This window comes from Cygnus olor, chromosome 10, assembly GCF_009769625.2.
Source record: "Cygnus olor isolate bCygOlo1 chromosome 10, bCygOlo1.pri.v2, whole genome shotgun sequence".
Taxonomy (NCBI): Eukaryota; Metazoa; Chordata; class Aves; order Anseriformes; family Anatidae; genus Cygnus; species Cygnus olor.
Genome location: NC_049178.1, coordinates 5,356,442 through 5,379,839, shown reverse-complemented (window position 1 = coordinate 5,379,839; position 23,398 = coordinate 5,356,442). Strand labels below are relative to the sequence as shown.

The following is a 23,398-nucleotide window of genomic DNA, read 5'->3' as shown; positions in this document are numbered from 1 at the left end:
TAACTGTGTTTTTTTTTTTTTTTCTTTTTTCCTTTTTTTTTCTTTTCCCCCTGTGGTAGCATGATTATGCTTAGTATTTTGTCTGCTTGGCTTTTTGTGCTCTTGGCTGCATTCATTTAGATTTTGCTTTAAAACATTGATATTACTGATAGCTTTTACCGTTGGCTCCTGTGTGTCTCATATGTACCATCAAACTGTGTCTCTGTTCTGTGCTTTTCTGTTTGTGAAGTGTGATATGTTATGTGTAATGTGTTTTTTTTTAACAATACAAAAGAGACTTTTTTAATTAAAAAAGCCTTCCTACTTACTCACTGCAAAACTATCAACATGCATGGTTTTACATTTGCATTACAATTAACATGGCTTGTCTTTTACTAGGGATGTACCACACGAGTGGATGTTCGCTTTCTTTAACCAGTACTTCCCATCAGTTCTTTGATGGCTTTAAACTTGATTTATTTTAATATTGCAGTTGATACAGATATTCAAAATGCACATAACTGAGCCACTCGTTTATGCATATAACATCCAGAGACTATGGACTTCAGCTGCCTGCACTGCCTTAACCATATGCTACATTCTTCACAAAGTATTCTCTAACACAGTGTTGCCCTTTAAAGGTGCTACCTCTGACATCTCCTTCCTTTTCTCCCCCCAGATCCGCGTCGTGAAGGCATTCCGTAGCTCTCTCTATGAAGGTTTAGAAAAACCAGAATCTAGAACCTCTATTCACAACTTTATGACTCATCCTGAATTTAGGATAGAAGATTCCCAGCCCCACATCCCACTCATTGATGACACAGACCTAGAAGAAGACTCTGCTCTCAAGAAAAACTCGAGTCCACCGTCTTCGCTGAACAAGAACAACAGTGCTATCGACAGTGGAATAAATCTTACAACTGATACAAGTAAATCAGCTACCTCTTCTAGTCCAGGAAGCCCAATACATAGCCTGGAGACATCACTTTAGCTGAAAAGGTCACTGCAAAAAATAAAAATAAATAGTAAAATAAAATAAAAACCACAGCAACCGAAATATATAAATATATATATTAAAAACATTGCTGGCTGAAAAGCTGTTTGAACTCTTATTCACTCTGAGACAAGTGAATGAATTGTTGATCACAATGGTTTTGGGGAAAGAATGAATGGCTGATTTACATACCCCCTCTTGTTCCCTTTCAGAAAAACAAAACAAAAAAATACCCTCCTGCATGAATGTACTGTACACTTCTGGCCCTTCTTTCTCTCTTTTTGTTTCTCTTTATTTTTATTTCATTTTGTTTTATTTTTCCTCCTTAAGCAGGAACTGCAGAGGACTTCTTTCTGAGGCTATTTATCCAATTCACTGGTCTGTGAGTTTTTTGAAATGCTTGTGTGGCATGGACTCAATTGTATAGATTAATTTAAATAACTTTTTTGAAGTTGCAAAGCTTAACTTGCACAGTAGATTTGCACCAGTTGGACAGAGGAACTTAAACATTTATGAGACTATATATAGAGATATATACATATAAGTATATACATAATTAATTATATATATGTATATATCTATCTATATATATATAGTTATATATATATAAAGTTTCTTTGTTGGCATGTTGCCTTGTTTCTGCTCAAATTGCTCTGACTATTTTAACTTATTTATGTCCTAAAAAAAGAATGTAATTTGTTTACAAGCCTGTAGATAATATCCTTAACTATTTGTAGGGTTAAGAAAGCACTTCCTGCCGAAGTAGTATAAAAATGGCTCAGCTCAGCTCATTGAAAACGTCTGTAATATTGCACCCTGGATATTTTATTACAACTGTGTTCTGATTTCTGCCTGATTTTTATTTTTGTTTTATTTTTTTGTTAAGTAATGTAGATATTGCTAGTAAATAACAAAAGAAGCCAAAATATAACACATTGGATGTAGCATTGTGATCCTATATACAGGGAGGTAAACCAGGCTTCCTTTGTTTCAAATAAAAATCAGAATGATCAGGTTCTCTCACTTTTTTTTTTCCTTTTTTTCTTTTTTTCCCTCTGATAAACTGCTTGAATTTGTTTTGGTGCAACAGATGATAATGGAGGCTATTTCATTCTTTAAACATATGGCAATGGCTTCCAAAAATAATTTTGGAGAGAAAGAATGTGAAACTGAGTTGAGTTTATAAATAACAGATTAAAAATAAGTTATATTTGGTTTGTCTATATGGAGATCAAACTAATGTTAAAATATTGTGATATATTGTGTTAATCCTTTTCAGTTAGTAATTTAGGCATTTATTTTCTTACTACTTACAAAGTATGGGCTGTTGGCATTTTGGATGAAAATTACTGTAGGTTGTTGCTTTAATTTTTTTTTTTTTAAAGAAAACTATCATTTCTGCACTACTAGGTCTGACTGAAGCTATATTAATTGTGTATCGAGATATGCTTTGTGTGATTTTGTTTTTAACCAAGCTTGTCTTCCTGTAGTCACAAGGTATACTGTAACAATTGTTTTACTTAGAGCTTTCTACAAAGAAAGCTATTTGGAAAACCTGCAGTAAGAGGGTGAAAAATATTTTTCAAGATGGTAACAGCCCTGGTAACTTAAAATTTATGAGCTTATATAATTGCTATATCAACCACTTGAATGCTAAGCACTTTGTGGATCACAGATTTTTCATAAATAATTTTTGTATTTAATATAAAGTTTGCTTGGAGACTTTTCAGCATATGATCTTTTCCATAATTGTACAGTGCAAAAGATATTTTGAATTACACCACTGATTAAGCTAGATGTGTTGAAAAACACTCTCAAACTAGCTTGATAAATTGATTTGTTAAGGTATTACTGGTTGTCTTAAAGTTGGCTAATAACATGGTGCATCTCTGCAGTCACAAGAACTAATCCAAGGCAGAACTCTCCAAAACAAGATTAGACCCATGGCCAAACTGCAGACTGAACTGACTAAAGTGTTTTCAGGGTGCATCAAGACTATTCAGCCAGGTAAAGCTCAAATCAGCTTGAATTGCCAGCTTCCGGACTTTTGTGTAGAAGCTTGAATGTTTTTGGCTCAAACTCATAGTTCGCTGATCCAAACTTTTCACTGACCAACAGAACAGGTCTTGGGAGGCGTATACAACTCTGTTTTCAACAGATAGTGGTACCCGTTTCTTAACAGTAAAAAGCTAGCATGAAAGCATTATTATTTTAGCTAATTCCTAGCAACAAAGTGATTGAAACTCAGTCAGGATTGTTCTTCGCTTTGTAAATATGGTGATTAACCTTTGTATAACATGTATTGGGTTTCTATGGCCTATTTGGGATATCATATTCAGAAGAAAAAAGTGTTATCTATTTACAGGGAAGCCTCTAGCTTTGGACTTGAACATCTTCAAAAGCTATTAATACTGGAACAATTTATTTTCAGCATCTTAACACTGACTGTTTGCCTTTTTATTTTCAAACACTTCATATTTTTTCTTCGTTTAAATTTCTTTTTTTAAAATTTTTCTGTAGGAGTACCCCTCTCTAAGGTACCATTTACAGACTTGAAAACTGTTAAGAAAATGAACACTGCATTCTGTGTATATATAGTAAAACATATATAAACTGAGATGCATAGAAAACTTGGGCTTTTGTGAGCAGAGACTGTGCTTTATGTATATGATAAATGATAGATTTTTTTTTTCAAAAAGCAGAATAGCTATGACCTTTCAACTACAAGTCGTGCATCACAATTCCTTTCTTTTATTGCTTGACCTCTCTGTGATGGGAACAATGGATCAAAAACCAAAATGATCAGTTTGTTAAAATTCCCTGCAATATATAAATGCTCGCTCTCGACGTACTGTACTTAGCAGCATGAGATTTGTGGACAACAATACAGTGGTACATTGGCAATCCATCCCACTAGGGGTTATTAATATATGTTCATTCATCTGTTTTTATGAATTTTTTTATCTAGACAATAATTGTAAATAAAGAACTTACTCTGTCTGTTCATTTAATACTATGCAAAAGGTTATGCTTTCTATTGTTATTCTTATTCCTACAGTGTGATGCTGGAATGTTTGTGGTTTCAAAAAAAAAAAAAAAAAAAGACAAAAGTAAGTAAAATATGTGATGTAAATTATTTTATAGTTTGAAACAAAATGATAAAGTTTTACTCTTGCTGCTTACTGTCTAATAGATCTCTCTTGGCAGGAGCACAAGTGGAAAATTTAAAGAAATAAATCACAAAGCAGCATGAACAATAACAGTCTGAACGTAACAGCTTTCTTTATTTTCACTTGAAGTCACTAAATCTAGCGTTAGGTTCCCACTGGCATATTTTAATGTAATCGTGTATGCCAATGCTCTGGATTGGCAGCGGGAAGCCTGCTGACCAGCCAGTGGTTGCACTGGCTACCTCAGGCTTTCCTTACGCCCAGGTGCTGAGTCAGCCCCGAGTGCTTTGTATTCCTGTCTGCTGCGCAACAACGGAACCCTTAGAAAGAAAGCTTGGTCCATGCTGTGGTGGTGCATGGTGGTGGGAATGGCTGAGCTGAATGCTGCAGAGAACTTGGCTGAAATTAGTAAGTACAGAACAAGGAAGATGCATGAAGACCCTGTCAATTTGAGTATGAAAAAAATTAGTTTAATGTTGGTCCTAAGATGAGCGTCAAAGTCTGTTTCCCTATCACTCAGGCCCATATTACATACCCCTCCATTAAGATTACCTTTTGCATCTCTTTCACTCTCTGCCACTATTAGAAATATTAGCTTTGACACCTTTTAGAACTGTGGGTTAAGGCCAGGAGGTCCATGTCCTGCCAGTTAAGACCTACCCTGAAATCTCTGCATATGCAGTACAAGGGACAAATGAGAGATTGCCCATTCTGCGGCTCAGACACTCAGCCCCGAAAGTTCCTAGCACCTCCCACCCCCAGCCTGGATTAATGAACAGATACAGGCTGTGACCATGCAAAATTACTGCCCTACCAATGGAAAGGTTTAGAAGTTAACCAAACAGACATACAGATTCCAGCTTCTCGCACAAGGAGTGAGGTAACTGTCATAACCACATTTTTAGAGGTAAAATGCTTCAAATCACAGACTTTCTTGTCTTAGATTTCAAGCTTTTACACACAAATTCTGTATGACAAGAAGCATGTGATAGCAGCACTGCCAAAACTACCACAAAATAGTACTAAAATGGGAGAAAAGTTACCAGTAAATAAAGATTAATTCCACAGAGTAAATTAACAAAAACCCTGCAGAAAATTGTTGTTAGGGCATACTGTTGGACAGTGGCTTTCTTGGACAAATTGAAATTGTGAGCTCAGTCTAGGTGACAATCTGACTTTTTTTTCTTTTAATTCTGTCACTCATTTACAGGTCCAGTTGCCCTCCTTTCTACACACATAACTCTATTTACAGCCTCAGTCCAGGTGCTTTTGGCAGGGCTCTTCATCTCTGAAATAAGTATGCACATGCTAAAGTGTTCGGAAGAAAGAGGACTGGGATTTTTCAGTGGGTTTTAAGCAACATATATGTTAATCTTCTGTCAGCTTCAGAGGTCTATTTTAGCAATTGCACCTCTTCAAGATGTTTTTGACATCTTTGTAGCACTGCATGGAAGTGAGCCAAGCATGTAAATTTAGGAGAATATCAAGGAAGAAATTCCCCACTATACTAACTTGCTATCCTTTGCATCAAACCGAAGATTCAGAAAGGCGCATAATACTTAAGTTATTAGTCTATCATGGATAATTCACATCCTGATTCAAAATAAGCATGCCAGGTTTTATTCTTGCTGTTCTTCTTTTATCCATACTAAATATACCACTAAGAAGACAACAAGTTAGTTACACACACATAGATAGAAAAATCAGGTATTGATCGTGCATGCTGATGCTACACCAAGTGCCACTGCATGTCTTTGTCATGAGATGCTGTACTGACACAGGATGGGGGAAATGGTTCAGAAATAATGGGTGAAGGAAAAGAGAAAGGAGAACAGTAAGGAGAAGGAGGAAAAAAAATGCAGGTGCATTTATACTTCACTATATGCTGAAATGAAATAAAATCCTAATTGGTTATTGGTGATTTGATCTAGGCACTGAGTTCTAATACCACAGATATTTAAGTAGTATCTTCTGTCTTTTCCAACTAAAGTTAAAATTCATAACTAGGCTCAGGTTGGCATAGGTTAGGCATCCTGATTTACAAAACTTGCTCAGCTGTTCCCTCAAACCTGTCATCTCATGAGAAGATTGACTGGAAGAAAGATGATTGCCTTCCAAATTATGTTTTTCTATTATTCTATGACACAAAAATAAACATCACAACTTGTGGTATTGGTTAACTTCAAAGTAGCATTGCACTTCTCACAAAGGCTGTGAGAAGATCAGGGTTCAACACTTCAGGCTTCCTCTTGGTTTTATGGTATTATTGTAGTTGCTTTTGGGGAACCACAAAAAAGGTAAGCAACAGACATTTCCTATATATGTTTGTATTCCTGCAGCACTGTGAGACACTGGCAAGGAGGAAAGAAAAGTTATTCATGGTCCAGATCAGGACCAGGCAAACACGTAAATTGCTCTGGGTTATAAAGTACAGATCCATATTTTGAATTTTATCAGCATAGGTAATGCTCAGATTTGTTCATCCACACATTGATAAGAACAGGTAGTGAATGCCAGAGAAAAGTGATTCTTTTTTCTTTCTACAAACAGGCCTCAACAGGTATATTAGTTCTATAGTAAAATAAACTGATGGAAACTAACTATCATCAAACTACTTATTTATTAAACAAGACAGACTGTTAAAAGACAAATCAAAGGAAATATTTATGACAACATTTTCTCCCATATGTTCAAATAAGCATTGATTAACTGTGTATTTTATGCTGCCAGTCTGGGAGAGCATTTTTGCCTGGTACCAACTGAGGTATTAAGCGCTGAATGCGCTTTTCTGTTTATTTGGTCTATGATGGAATTGTTCACTTTTCAAGCAACTCATAGAGCACCTGCCTGTCCTCTTTGTGTTTGTGGATTTAAGAAAGGTTAGAAGTTGAGCTGGTATAAGCACTGTTGATACATAGCCAATTAAATTACTTTATTTTTATAAGATCATCCGTAACTATGAAAATCTGAAAGACAAGTTATCTAGTTTTCTCTAAAAAACAAAACAAAAAACTATAGAATACTTATGTCATCTCTTTAAGATGACCTCTATGTTACTTTCATCAGAGAGTTATTTCAAATTCAAGTTTTGTAAGAGGCATTGTAAATAATTTTCTAAAAAGATTAGAGAGGACAAGAAGATAAACAGTATTTGGTGACAAATTATATGAGTAAGTTACAAACTTTCTCATCAAAGCATGTCAACTAGGAAAGCTTTCTTATGCTGACTTTGCATAGGTACAATTAATCATAATTCTTAATTTGACCCATTTGGAATACTTTTATAAAAGGCAAAGATTACAGGAGTCATAGAACCTGTCATTGTTTACATAAATAGTGTATTAGGTTTGGCAAGTAACTGAAACAAATCACATTCTTTCTGTCACAAAAAAAAAAAAAAACATGCTAAAGACTATATTCCATATCTTCTTTAACTCCTGATAAACTTGCCATACCTCTAAAAAGTTTTATATGCCAGCACTAGTGTTTATGTAGTTATATGGTGAACTGGATCAGGCTGTTTACCTGCTGAAAACTAGTTGTTGTGGCTGCTGGATAATTCCGGCCGCTTTCTAGGCAGTTCCATGACTGGTCTCACCATATGGGCTGGTGAAGGCTAGAGCTGGGGCAGAGAAGCAACAGTAAAAACTGTTGAGAGAGAGAGAGAGGACAGAATAAAGCCACAATTATTTCAGATTAAAATGACTGTTCTTCCAAGCCGAATTCAAAGGGAATTGAACAGATGCCTCTAGTTTTTGTTTGACTGTCTTTCTGTCTTACCACTTAGGTACCAAACATATCATAGTGAATTATGGTTTCAGAAGCAAAAATGCAGAGTCACAAGCCTGTGCTCAGTGGCTGCTGTAAATAAAGCTGATTTTCTGCCAGGCAGGTGCTTGCATCTGACAAAATACCATCACACTTCACATGAACTGACATACTTGCTGGAAGTCTGAGCGAGGCTGAGGGGACTTACCTCTTAACAGAGCTGTAGGATGTACAACATTGGCTGGATCTGGGGAAACCACTTCTGATTATATATATACCTTTATGGTGGAATTTAATCTATTGTCAAGAATTAAAATCACTTATGGTTGATTTTATTATCCTATTTTATCCTCCTGTGAGGAATTTGGATATTTTCAGTATTTTTCTATTATACTTTCTGTGCTGTTTTCTGTAAGACCGAAGTGATAAAAAGGGTTTTATTAAATTATGCCTTTTTACCTATATCCCTACATTAGTGTCCAGTAGCCTCCAATACCCCATGACTCTTGGATATGGATTGCACTTTCACTGTATGAGAAAACAGAGAAAAAATACATTGGTTGAGTATGCTTTAGGGATTATTCAATTGCCTTTCTTTGCATTTTCATGTTTAAAGGCTAGGAGCACTACCTAATAATGACAGAGCATTTTGTCCCCTCAGCATTCCTGCCCATCTGATGGTGCCAGTACATTTTGTTCTTGAAAATGTTCATGCTGATCTATGATGTGCCACTGGCAGAGCATTCTTGTGTTAATAGTGGGCCAGTACAGCAGAATGGAAATCTGCCATTCTTCCAAACACCAGACACTACAAATAATAGCAATCTCCTGATACCACTTTGAATTGCCTGACGTCAGAGAATACTGCTTTGTTGGCTAGTTACAGTCAAATCTTTGCTTAAGATTCATTTTCTTTCAAAAAGGAGACCCCCCCCAGCAGTCTCTCTATGCTTAAATGTTCAGTTCTATTATTGTATCCTGAAATGGGACTAAACTGTTATGATTTGAGATGGCTTTGTTCAGTAGCTTACGTAATGCACATGCTACATTGCACAAATCATGTCTTTATAAAAAAAAATTCAAAAGAGATATTCTTTAGGGTCTCTTGTCATCTGAGACTTGGTGGGGAACTCAGACAAGTAGTACTGATAGATCTCTTCTTCTAAATTAGTTTCACAAAACATCATTTGAAAAAAATCTTATCAAAGAAAAAAGGTCTAGTTTAAGAAAATAGCAGCTAGTCATCAAATTATCCTGGGCTCAGAAAACATCTGATTTTAAGACTGTGCAGGCATTATCACAAAGGAGAGGAGAAGTCCTGCTTTTGTCAGCTTTAACAAAATACTGCAGTTGCTCCTGAGGCTGCAACTCAATGGTGTCAGAACAGCAGAAAAGTCAGTATAGCTCTGGCCACTTGGGCCTCTTACTGTGGTCCTGTGAAAATGAGCTTTGAAAATGACATGTGAAGAACACTTTAAGAGAATTTCTAATAAGGTAATTTTAGTACATGGTTACAAAATCCTCAAAATAGTATGCAGGTTTACTTCCAAAAAAAAAAAAAAGTCTAAGGTCTGTATGCTGTATTAGAAAATTTATTTTCTTTAAAAGACAGATATCCCCCTTTTTTATTTCTGATTTTTTTTTTTATATATATATATACAATATTCATAGAGTTAATAATTTCAAAAACTACTTGCAAGCAGTCTCACTAAACTACAAATGAAACTACTTGGTAGAAATTGTCATAGCTTGTAACACATACATTTATTAAGCTTTCAAAATTGAAAATATTTTTTTTTTTTTTTTAGGTTTTAAACAGTGGTTAGTTTAAAAAGCCCTATGTTATTTCAAAGCTACCATGGCTCAGTCCCTGACCAACAATTTCAAAATGGTAAAAAGCTTCTTTTTTTTTTTAAAAAAAAAAAAAAAGAGAAAAGAAGCTAACACTTATTAGAAGCTTTTTCAAGACTGAAGTATTTGACGCTCATTTACAGGCTAAGCCAAAAGGTACAAGTGTTTGCAATCTTGTGATGAGAAGAACTCTTGGCACTTGCAAACCAACAAAAGCAGCAGGTGCAAGAAAGAAATCTTTTGAAGTCTTATTCTGCAAAAGTACTAGCTATCCAGAAAATATAATGTTGGCAACAGTCATATATTGCTAAGCAATTACCCAAACCAAATCTTTGAGCTCTGGTATTTCTGTCCGCTATTAGCTACCATAGTTATCTAGTTTGCAGACATAATAAGCATCAAAGCCACCAAAAACTGAAGGTTGGCTTGAATAGTAGTTGCAGGTGTGTGAGCTGCTTAAGATGAAGCACTGATGTAACAGCAAATAAGCACATTACCAGAGAATTCTTTGTGAAGCAAGAAGGTGGAAAAAAATCTACTGTGTGATGGTGCAATGGGAGAAGATATGGTCTGAGCAGCTATGCACTGATTTATTGACAAGGTAACATTAATGAATTGAGAACACAGTAAAGGAGAGTGTAGTGTTTTATTTCTTAGAAAGTCTCATTGGGGGAGTTCAATTCTGTTCAGCCATTACATCCTTCGAGATTATTTTGACCTGTGGTGTGTTACTAAGCAAATCTGGAAGACATTAATGTAGCATTCCTGGTGAAATCAGTAAATCCTGTCTACTGCAATGATAGACCCCCTACTGCTTTGATTTACAGTCTACCATATGCTTGCTCTTTTTGTTTGTCTCTTGTTCTGTTGCTTGTCATCAGACTTACAGAACCTTCCTGGGAGATCTGGGCTCCCATGGGTCAGAACGGTGCAGCAAAACTCCTCTGAGGAAATAGTACTTTTATTCTCTCATCTTAAACTTAGTATGTTTGATGGCAATGAGCAGCATTTGAAACTTATTAGCCCAGATACACAAAAACTATTTCAATTATTTGGATTAGGATTTCATTTGTTGTCATTGCTTTTCACTTCTGTTCCAATCTGTATTTTGTGACTTACACCCAGAGACCTATAATTGAAATAACTTCTATAAATAATGAAAAATTATCCAGCAATGTTCCACATTTCAATACATTATTCTCTAGTTATCAGTATCTCACAATTACTATTACTCTTTATTTCATGTTTCAGCTGATAGACTGCAGATACTTTTTACTAATTTTAGTAGCCATCTTTTCTCTACTGTGAGTTCAACCAAGCATAAGCTTTCCCATTAATACTATATTTAGTCTTCTTGACTTCAGGGGCTATTCTTGCTATTTGTGTGTTGCTTTATAGACAGAAGGCCAGCTAAGGGTACAGGAAACTTCTGGACTCAAGCTTTAAGTTTGTAGCTATTTGATTTTTAGGATGTCTTCACTGACTTTGAGATACTCTGTGCATCCATGTAAAAAGCCCTCTTGTGTGATTAATAAGCAAAGCATAGATTAACGTTGAGATGGGTTGCTGTCTAAATAGAGGAGCAGAATTAGGATGGAAGTTAACTACACTTGAAGTCAACTGGATTTTTAAGGATCCTTCTGATCTATCTTAAAATTCATTTAAAAACTGAGCTTCACCAGATTCTCTTATTGCTCATTCTTGTATTTAATTGCAAGCTGCCCATCTCAAATGAAGGTGCAAGCAGTACTTGTATTTAACATTTAGTATTGGTGTTAAACATTTGCAGATTTGTTTATGCAGAGAAAATACAGTAATGCGTTATTTTAGCTTTATGGGAGTTGCTTCTTGTGGCAAAAAAGGCTGAGGTAACACTGTGGTAATGCAGTGAGTTGTGCCACGAGATTAATATGTTTTTGTTCCAGACCTAGGAAAATACTAGGAACAGATTTTTGGACTGAAAAAAAAAGCTATTTTCTAGTCAGAATATACAGATACGCTTTTTGACATGGAAAACTGAAGAAAAAAAAAAAAAAAGAGAGAGAAAAGTGTTACATTTCCAAGAACTGTGGTGACCTGTTCTTGTCCATAAAATCTCTGACAGATCCTCAGAGGGTTGTGACTGAAAAACCTGATTGATGCTGTGCGTGTGCAGCCTGGTACAGGCTTGTAAACCTGTTGGCTTTGGACAGTCTCCATTAAGCTCTGTAACTCAGCCCCGCAGAGAAGCCGCTGCCATGGGGGTGACAGAAGGGGCGCTGGGGAGAATTGGAATTAGAACAGGATTTTTTAGAAACTTTTTCTCCCAAGATCGGATTGCGTTTGTTTCTAACATTATAGAGAGGCTGTGCTGCATGTCTGAGAGCCGCAGGAGAAAACCATGGTGCTGCATTGGAAGAGCAATGCCTGGGTGATATAACTTTAAAAATTGTAAACTACTTTTGAGTATTGTACAGTATAGCATAGCTGGAATGCGCCAGGACCTAGGCACTATGGTGATAGATATGATAATAACTGTAATGATTCCCCATATTCAGCTTTTATGATGCAGATTCAATCCTCTGGTATTGGCACTGACGAGGGGAGAGGGCATTCTCCACAATGTTAATGGTCCAAGCTATAGTAAATACTCCCTTTCAAATTAAATTGAAAATAGAGCTGATAGCAACTCAGATTTGAAGAACATGTTATGAATAACAAGTGAAGGCGAGACTGTAAAATCAATAGGAAATGAATTCTCCCCAGGTTCTCCAGCCCATGCTGCACGGCACTACCATGCGCTGTCACCCAAGTTCAAGTATTTCTCTGTCTATTCCTCTGCAGGTTTAATGCACGTCCTACACATAATACTTACTTCCACCACTTTCACATGGAGAATAAGTAATTTATAAATTCTTTAAGTCTCATCCTCAGAATTAATTTTATTGATTTGTATAGAATAGAAAATGTCTTCATTCTCCCATTCTGACTGCCCTCAACAGAAGTTAATGTACAACTGTAAAAGACATTACAGCATTAGAAATGAATCTCATTAACATCATTTTTTGCAGTCCACCACCGCAAAAACAGCAGTTTTCATGTTTCACATGAAACATTCTGTCTTCAGGCTTCAATAATTCCCAGAAAACTGTTGAGCTTTGAAGTAATCCCTTGAACGTTGAGTTACTCTGATCAAAAGAAAGAACTATTTCTAAGAATTGTAAATTTCTTTGATTTTTCTGATTATTTTTTTTTCCTTTTCTTTTATACCCCCACCTCCCAAACCCTTTTTTTTTAACTGCTGTGGGTGGGATTTTGGTTTTGGTGTTTTGTTTTTGGAAGCTGGATTATCATAAATAAATAAATTAGACTATTAGCTTAAGCAGTTATTCAGGAGAACTTTTTCTCCTGTAAAATTTCATGCCCAATAGCAGTGCAGGTGGTAATAAATGTGGTGATTAAATAATAATTAAAAAATAAAAAAGAAATTAGATTGCTTTTTCATTATTTTTCTCTTTCATTTGGCTTAAATGTGGTTGCAGAAAAACTTGACAGTAATCTATTTTTAAGTCTTTGGGAATAATACTTGAATATTTTCTACACCAAAATTCATGAAGTTATCTAGCTTGAGGATAAGAAAAACAACCAAGTTCATCAAGTCATTTTTCCATTGAACTATTACCCTTTTCCATATCCAGCAATTCCTGCAAGTGATCCACAATATTTTGCAGGAGCACTGTATCTTCTGGTAGCATAGATAAGCAAAATGCACATCACAAATACTACTCTGGAGATGGGAATTCAATATTTCCCCAGTAAATGCACAGGATGTGTTACAGAAGTACAGTCAGAAGCATGCCAAAGACAATGGACTGGGAAGCTGGTTTAAGTAAGGGCCGAGGACAGCAGCTGAGGAGACAGTCTGGTTTAGGACAGTGTCTGAATCGAGAACAGATAGATGTTGGCTGTGGAAGAAACACTACAGCAAACTGGGAAGAGGGCTGGGCAAGCCTTTGGGGAAATCACATCAAAGAAGTATAAGTGCTATTAAATTTGCCTCACTTGTAGGTTAAATCAAGAAGAGGAAGGGAAATAAAAGCAGGATGTAATTATGAAGAGACTATACAAAACTGCTTGAATTAATTACGAAGACCCTTACTCATGTCTGCAATAGATGACGCCCGGACGCTGTAGCAGGCTCAAATGGTTTTCTGCTGTAAATTTTACAAATGCGTAGGTGCAAACAGAGGTGCAGCTGAAGGACAACAGAAGAAACTGCTTCCACAGCACGACTCCTTCCATATCTGGGGGAATGTAATGTGATGGTTGTCTGTCAAGTTGCTGTGCCCCTGTGGAGGGTGCTGCACAATATATCACACTCAGCTTTTTTCCCCAGATGATGTTCTGGTGCACGCTGAAAAACTTTAAACAGAAACTGATATATTTAGAGTATTAAACGCTTCTGGCTGCCACTGCAGCATTAACTCATAGAAAGGGGGTTTTCCTTGGACACAGGATAAGTTCACTGACAGCTTTGAATTGTTATGGGGTAGAATCAGTGAAGCCTTGTTGCAATTTATGGATTTGCAAGTAGCATTCAAATACAGAGGTCTGGTATTATTTGCAGAATTAGATAGTGAGTGTACACGTCCCTGTGAGTGGATGAGACAGAAGCAGTAAAAATAAGAGAAACAAAGGTAAAAACGACACAGTCGGTTCATGGGGAAAACACATACAACTCAGAGCGCTAATTAAAGAACATGAGCTTCAAATTTAGTGCTAAGAGGAAAGAGATCAAGATATTGGACAAGGAATATTGCCTTCCATCCCCTCCCCCCACCCCCAATAGGCTCAGGAAAACACAGCTGAAGACAGATAAACAGGACAGTATCAAAGAAACTCTATAAATGCTTTTTCTCTTTTTAGAAGAGTGTTAGACCCCAGGCCAACTATTCTCTGCCTTATGGGGCAGAATATAGATACTTGCAACACGATCGTATTTTTCATTGCTGCATGTATTTATGTCCAGTGATTCTCTATGATGGTTACAGTTATGAACAGAAAGCTCAGACATGCTCATGGATTTATACGTCACAGTCTTAAAAGTGCTGTGCTCTAACCTTGCCTGTTCCACATGAGAATTCAGAGATTATATCAGTTCATTCCGAGTTATTCCAAGAGATAATTTGCAATTGATTTTTCAGTGCTCAGATTAGCCACATAGTGTCACCCTAGACCGTCAAAAAGTTTAATAAAAGGCATTCTGCCTAATCACTAGCGTTGAGAAACTGTACTAGAAATAGTCTAGAGAAATGTTCCAACTTCCTAATAAATTAACAAGCTTCTCAGGGGGATCTATTTCATCCTGCGTGACATGTCGTTAGCCAGAATCCTGCTGTCTTCAGGTGTTTCTGAAATTCTGGGAGAGATGTCTCCATACTCTATGCCAATCAACACCAACAAAGCACATTTTAGTTGTTCTTTTCTGCTTCAGATCTTGTCCTCTGTAATTTTCATATTTGGAGAGAAAATGCTAACACTAGTGTTTGGGATTTTTAGCAATGACATACAAAAAGCACGTTTGTTTTTTTTTTTTTGTGAGTTTTTGAAATACAATTTAGATTTTTGAAAACAAACATGTTTCAGAAAAAGCCTAAGTATTTAAATTTATTCCCCTCAGGAACTCCAGTGATGCTTCAAATGAAGCAAAGCAAAATCTGTTACTTCACTTTCTTATCTTTGGTTTCTGAAGGTGTATGGAACAGAAATTGGTTTGTATTCCAGGGTTTGCATTTGCCCCATGTGGCTTTGATTTCAGATGAAATATTTAAATCCAGATAATACAAATTATTGAAATAATTATCATTTTCAAAACTTTTTTTTTAAATACAAAGCAAAATTACAAAGTATCTTTGACATCCAAAAGAAAAGATCTAAGTGCAAAATATGAGGAAACTTCCTTTAAAACCATAAGGTCTTTAAAATCTAATTGCAAGTACAAGGTTGTGGACATTTGGATGTTGAATGGACTGAGATTCAAAGCCTATTCTCAACCTCCACAGCAGACACATAATAAAAAAAAAAATTACAGATTCCACTTATAACAACTAAATTTACCATGAGCAATAGATACTAATATTAAAGGTACTAGTCCATAATAAATAACACCTAAGGCATTCTTGATAGCCACAGTTAACAGCAATCACTAGGTAATTTAAGGTGGTGTTCTTGACCCTATTTCCTCTGTGACCTGTTGTTTCTACTAAATTAATAAGATTAAAACTATCACTATTTTCAGGTTTTTCTTTCTTTTTCTAGAATTCTAGAACTGAGGTTTGTCTTGAGCTTCTTTTCCCCACACAGACCCATATATCTCAAGTCTAATACAGTGATTCTATATATTAAACTCTTGCTATTTAACACTGCAGTGAACAATTCATAGCTGTGAGTCTCTACCAGAATACAAAGCAAAGTGACAATTTAGAAGTGAATAGAGACTTCACCAAGCTGCAGCTTGTATTTTGGACAAGTTCTATTAATAAATACAATGCTATATTAAAATAAATTAGTTAAGGTTAAATCTCGCTCAGGACTTCCAGAGTATGGGTAATGATGGATGTACAATTATATTGTACAATTACATTGTACATCAAAATACTTCCAGGTACACTTCAAAATTCAGGGTCTTACTAAATGTTCCTTAATTATTGTCTATATACGACAGGAAAGAGTGAAAACATCTCAAACAATTCAGATGGACAATTAATGAAAACTGTTAAGCTGTTTATTCATTTTTTTTTTTAGAAAAGATTAGTGAAATAATGATGTCATGGAGATATGAAGTTACCTAAATTCTGTTTGTTTTTGTTTGTTTGTTTGTTTTGGCTGGTTTCCCTTTGAAAAAGAATAATAGAGATTATAGCTAGAATTCTTTCAGCGATAGAACTACTGTTGTCATGAATAAATAATTGTGCTACCATTTTTATATTACCATTTCTTTTATAACTGCTCCTAACAAAATGCAAAAGATGACAAAGCCACGAGGCAGCAAAATAGACAGCTACTAAGCTGCTGAACTGTGCTGCAAACAAAACTGAAACAATAATTTTTAGCCTGTCCAAGAGGTTCCACAATTAATTGTTCAAAAGCCTGCTGCAAAATTCAGACTTACTTTGTCCTTTATCTTCTCCCTTAGGGAGCAGCTTGTGGAAGTGGCTGGAAGAGGAATGTGAGGATTTTGCAGTCCGGTTTTGTTGGTGTTTGTTTTGTTTAGTGTGTGGTATGTGGTTGTTTTTTTATTTATCATTTTTGTTTTGTTTTGAGGTATTGGATTCTCTGTTCCCTCAGATGGGATATTGATGGTGAAAGAAAATAGTGTTCTGAGTTTGTGATGGCAAGGGCAAAAGTCTACTGGATGGTGGTTAACTGCACCACTGAAGCACAAACAAGATATTCTTGAAGTCTGTTGGCATGGAGTTCAACTCTGAAAAACATACTTGCCTGGAAAAACAGAAGAGCTGCAAATGATCATTAAGAGTTTCTTATCTCCCTTTACTTGCTGGCAATCCCCCCAGCTTTTTTGGTCATCTGCCTCCACTTCTATTCTCCACACCTGTCCAAGCAGCCCCCCTTTGTACCATGGCTCACCCCAGAACTCACAGCTTCTTCTTGCCTCCATTCCTCTTCTACTCTGCTCTTGGTTGCTCCCTGACCTTCCCACCAGAGCCTTTTCTTCAGGGGCTGGGCTGGGCTGCTGCTGAAAATGACAGTGAAAAAGTCTTTTAGTAAGTTCTAACCACAGTGAAATTGCTAGGAACAGTGGGAGCAAAGCCAAAAGGTAGTCTGAAAGAGGTGCAGGGATCTCTGTAGGAACTAGATTGTCCCCAGGAATTGTGCCCTCACTTTTGCCTCCTGGCTGCAGACCCTTCCTTCACAGTATATCCTTATATTCTTCCAATCTTATATACTCAAAGCAAATAAACTGCAGTTACATAAGTTTTAAATCATTGTGGATTGTTCCATGTCTGAGAGTTTATGGCTTAGGTACAGCAGAGAACAAGCTATTGATTTCACCTAAAAATTAATTAACATTCTTAAAACATGAAAGAGGGAAACTTGAGCAGGTAGATTTCTAATAACGAGAAGCATGCATGTTCTGAAAGCAGTTCAGCAGTTCAGAAATCCCACACAAGATTAAGATTTAAGATGTCATAGAAATGTCATATGCAAGGAATAAATATAATCAATTACCAGAAGTTGAGCTTCAAACAACATGAAATCAGTTATCTTCTATAAATTTGACCCACACTCACAACATCTAGCAGGATTGTATTGCTTACAGAGAAAGATTTCAGGATGTGTTTAGGTTAAATTAAATGAACTAGCTTTAGTAATAATCTGTCTAAGCTTCTGTCACTGTTCATTCTGACAAATTAAGTATATACAATAAATGTCTATTTTTGTTTTCCTACATTTCAGTATCTAAAAAACAAGCAGGGAGTTTGTTAGCTTTCCCTTTGATTCCATTTTATTGTCTGTTGGCCTTTCCTAAAGTGCTGGAGTACCCAACCTCCTGTCTGCAGATTGATTTGTTTTGGTTCTTTTGTAGCTTGCCCAGCAAAGCAGACTGAGCAGCCATGATCTCTGATTAATATACACAGCAAAAAAGGCTCATCTAGTTAAAAAAAAAATAATAATAAAATAAAATTTAAAAAAATACTCACTGTTGGAGAACATTTTTAAAAAAGGAGTCTTAAAATTACTTTTCCTAAATAGCTGGACCTACCCAAATTGTCCTTTTGTATGAATAGTAAAATGTTATCCTCCTTCCCTCTCTCTTTTTATTTATACATAAGGCACCCTTCTAAGAAATTGATGAAAAACATTTGTGAGTAAGAGGAGGAACTCCTGGAAATTATCTACCATGATTAAAACATACCAGACGAACATGTACAGACATAAACAGAATGAAGAATAAGATATCCTGTATGTGTTTCTTTTAGTGTTTAATGAAAACAAGGCAATCTGAGCATTTCTGTTCTTATCTACAAAACAGCATAGCAGGACTAGCATTTGCAGAAGAACTCAGCAGTTCCTGTCTGCAGTATATTTGATTTGAGTGGGACTGGGAAGTTATCAAAGTCCCCAATTTACTGGTGGCAACTAACCAGCAGTTCTTGTGAACCCCATCACAGCCAATGTACAAGAGGAAAAGAAGCATTAAATCCGGAATAATTAGGGTATGACTTATTCAGCTTATTTGATAGGTACAGGTAGAACAGAAACTACCTTAAAAAAAATGGGGGGGGGGGGGGATTGGTGGTGGTTACAATTCCTTTAAGAAGGATCAAGGATGAGTTACGGTATTTTTAATATATATTTATGTTTAAGGGAAAAACGGGGAAACAACAAAAACTGGATTAGCAGTTTTCTGGCAAGACCAAAAGTTGTATGCTTCTAAAGGGAAGATTACTTTGGAGTGCTGTTTTCCTGCCATGTTGTTCATGCTCTTTCTGTGGTTTGGAAGTAATCCACATTCAGTATATCTTTCAGAATTGGGTAGTCTAGAGATCATTCAAGGATAATCTTTTTGATGGAGGGCTTTTGCAAAACAAAAATGGGGATAGTTTGCTGTTGGCAATATCACCATAAAGCTGCCTAATTCTATTGTCATCAGTACTGGAAAAGGATATATTCAGTATTTAATGAAATTGATAAGCTCCTAAGTACAAAAATCATGTTTTAGAATGTTTATTCCTGCAATATTTTTTTTTTGTTTGATGCTTAGTATGTCTCACCTGTGATTACAGATCCTTAGGAAGGTGCTTTGTGCTTGCTGAGTTTGAACTGTCCAGTTAGTTGGATATCAGAAGGAAGGGTAAAGACAAAGCAAAATACATGCCTTAGAGGGAAGAGATTTTAAAACTTAATCAAGTTCAGTCCTTATTGTGTTACATCCATGCGTAAGATTTTCTAAAGGATTTTTTTTAATCTTACACAGTATACAGTTAAAATGATGTTAGCATCATTCCAGTTCTCCATGGAATTATCAACCCGCAAGTAACTATTTTGAGTTTGTAAGCAGAATAAAAGCTGCATAAATTTCAAGCTTTGAAGAGTTTTCTGATTTCCATTCCACTGCATAAAACCATTTTCCATTTTTATTCTCACATTCAACTTCCAGTAAAACCAGATGAAAAAGGTTAGACTAATATTTCTGTCTAAAACCTCCACAAAAATGTTCTAATTTTTATGCATTTTCTCTGCTTATGAACAGAATATAATAAAGCAGGAATTTCTCTATAAAATACATTATAATCTTCATCACAGAGGCTTTAAATTGGACAAAGAACTTGCTGAGGAGCTCTTTTCTCAGAGTAAAAAGGATACTTAATTAGATGGCCTACTTGGACCCTGATTCAAGCACACATCTTTACTGAGAATGACAGATGAAGTGTGTTTTAAGTAGGTTACATGCTGAAGTATTGTGACTTAAATGTCCCTTCCTAGAGCATAGATATAATTCTCTTCTTTCTTGACTGCCAGTTAATAAGGACCACTTAATATTGACTACAATATCAGCTTTCAAATTGGAGATAAGCCAGGAAGTATTTGCAGTCAAATGTGATATACAGTAACAGTGGAAATTCAGTCTAAGACTTGGCAGATATTAACTTCTTTAATAGCCACATGTGCAGTATTCAGCTTCCTTAGAATAAGGAGGAAAACAAAACAAAACAAAAAAAACCAACACACCAAACTTAAGTCTAAAGGTTACAAGTATTGGAAAATACAAAGCAAAGCTTTGTAAAAAAACTTGCTGCACAGTGTTTTGCTTGACTTTAACATGAAGAAGTGATGTTCCTTTTTATTAAGTGTGCAAACTTAACCAACCAGCTTAAGTCTGGCGAAATCCCTGCTGCTAAAAAACACATCATTAGGAAGCATTCTCCTGAAGACAGAAGGTGTGTGTGTGGGGGGGAACTGAAACTGAGTCATTAAAAAAAGTCTTCTAGGAAAACTAAACAAGTACTTGTTTAACTAAAACCTTTTAAGTAAAAACTTATTTAAGCTAAACCATCTTCAAATAGATATAGTGTTACCTTCACAGCTGTAAATGTATGTCAGTAGCCTGGCTTCCAATCATGTCAGAGTATTGTAATGGGCTATTGGAGATGTTTTAATCATCGTCATGTTATGCTGGTGGGAATCTTCTTATGACATACTTCTGATTTTACAGCCAAAATTAGAAGTGAGCCTTCTTTATACTACTCTACACATATAGGCACAAGCCTCCTTTTCCCTGGGGGCAAAACACAAACATTGTCCGGGTGGAAACTGCCTTAAGCCAACAATCACATTGAGAAGGAAGGCATTCTGGTTTCTATCTTTCTCTGCACAGAAAAAAAGTCCCAGTTCTTAGTCTGAAAGTTACCTTCTACTTCTCTCTTGGTGCTTCAATGATCTTCTGAATATCAGTTTCTAGGCTGTAAACACACCCTTTGTTAAAACAAGTGAGCGCCTGGATATCTCAGAGCCCTCCTACAAATGCTCCTAACAACAGAAGTTATAAATTTGCCTCTTTTCAGATGTATAAGCTTATTAAAGTTTATTTGCAGTTTCAATTTATTTCTGTTTGAGTGGGCTTCTTCACCTTAATTACAATTTAATTTGATACTCTGTGGAGAATTTGACAATGTCATTTATTGTGCTAGGGATCACAGAATCACAGAATTGTAGGGGTTGGAAGGGACCCCGAAAGATCATCGGGTCCAACCCCCCTGCCAAAGCAGGTTCCTTACAGCTGGCTGCCCAGGTACGTGTCCAGATGGGCCTTGAATATCTGCAGAGAAGGAGACTCCACAGCCTCCCTGGGCAGCCTGTTCCAGTGCTCCGTCACCCTCACCGTGAAGAAGTTCTTTCGCATGTTGGTGCGGAACTTCCTGTGCTCCATTTTTTGGCCATTGCCCCTTGTCCTGTCCCCACAAACCACTGAAAAGAGGTTGGCCAAATCCCTCTGTCTCCCACACTTCAGGTATTTATAAACATTGATAAGATCCCCTCTGTCTTCTTTTCTCCAGACTGAACAGACCCAGGTCTCTCAGCCTTTCCTCATAGGGAAGATGCTCCAGGCCCCGTATCATCTTTGTGGCCCTCCGCTGGACTCTTTCCAGGAGATCCCCGTCTTTTTTGACCGGGGAGCCCAGAACTGGACACAGTACTCCAGGTGAGGCCTGACCAGGGCAGACTAGAGGGGGAGGATCACCTCCCTTGACCTGCTGGCCACAGTCCTTTTAATGCAAGCCAGAGGGGATGCTCATACAAGGCTTAAAAAAAAAAGTGTGTTGGAAACAAATAATGTAAGCTAAAGTTTTCATTTAACTCAACAGGCAATTTACCCATCTTAATTACTGAAAATCTACAATTTTAACACTGTAAAAAACACATCCTGAGTTAGATTCCAGGGCTGAAGGCACAAGAGCTACTGCTTTAGTGGTTAGCTTACTAGCAAATGGGAAAAGGATACCCTTCAATTGCTATTATGCTGAGATGTTTTCTCTAAGTACTGTAAATGCTTTCCTCTCTTGTAGTGATGCACACTAACTGATAGATCAAAGTAACGCCTCCTTCACGGGCATCAACCTTTCTATCCACTTTATTTCTACCTTTTCTGCATTACAACATTGCTAGTTGCAAGATCTTGGTGATTGCTAGTTGCAAGATCTTGGTGATCTAGACATGTTTGCTGAACAGGCAGGAAGCAGAAGAATTTGAATAGTCATTTTCAGATACTTTTTTTTACTGATGACTCAGATATAATGCAAATTATCCCGTAAAGAATGTGAAGAATTGAAAATCAGAATATCATCCAGGGACTGTAGTTGTATAACATCTTTGCTCCCTTATAAATTGAGGCAATTCCACTCCAAATATAAATAAATTGATTGTGTCACTGTTAAATATATTTTAATATATTTTATTTCAACATAGATTAACAAGCCCTTCTATACTCATCGTATGTTAACAATTATGTTTATAAATAGAAGCCAATGCCAATCAAGTGCAGCAAATCATATCAGATTTATGTCTTAGAAAACTCTCTGAAGGAAAATAACCACCCCACGGTTGATCACAGGCAAGTATGTGCTCAGTATCATAGCTGTTTCCTTAGAAACAAGGACTCATGTGATGTCCTGTGCTAGTGGAGCATGCTCAATGCATAAATAAAGCAGGCTAATTTTTCTTCTTTTGTTCTGAAATCTACCCCGGATTTCCTGCTGTCAACCACAGCAGCGAGAGCTGCTTAATTTGCCTCATATGTAAGAGCACGATACAGGTGATTGGCAGTGTTGTGTACCGCTAGTGCTAAAATCTTGATTAACGTGGAACAAAACAACATGCACTTTTCCTGTGGGAAAGTTCAGCCTCCCTGCATGTAGATTTTCAAAAGAAATCTCAGCAAAGTGATTTTCACCCAGTTAGAAGGGAAAATTAGCCAAATGACAGATCACAGCAGCAAGCTATTATCTGTCAAAACAGATTAGCTAGAATTTTTCTCCATCGTTTCAACTGTTTGTGAACCATTCATTTTTTCTTGTTTATAGGCTTAGTATTCTGACAGTACTTTAACCGAAAGGAAAAAAAAATACTACTACAT

General features: G+C 36.4%; 1 protein-coding gene across 21 annotated transcripts in view; it reads left to right on the top strand.

The window, feature by feature from the left end:
* Nucleotides 1-3,665, top strand: part of ATP2B2 (ATPase plasma membrane Ca2+ transporting 2) — a 417,587-nt gene extending 413,922 nt beyond the window's left edge. For 14 of the 21 annotated variants that reach the window (XM_040568574.1, XM_040568590.1, XM_040568583.1 and 11 more), the window contains one exon: nucleotides 659-3,665. In XM_040568574.1, coding sequence (XP_040424508.1) covers nucleotides 659-970 — 312 coding nt within the window. In that variant the 3' untranslated portion in view covers nucleotides 971-3,665. The remainder of the gene's footprint in view (nucleotides 1-658) is intronic. The other 7 variants (XM_040568592.1, XM_040568591.1, XM_040568589.1 and 4 more) reach the window with 3 other exon arrangements.
* The last annotated feature ends 19,733 nt before the right edge of the window (nucleotides 3,666-23,398 follow it).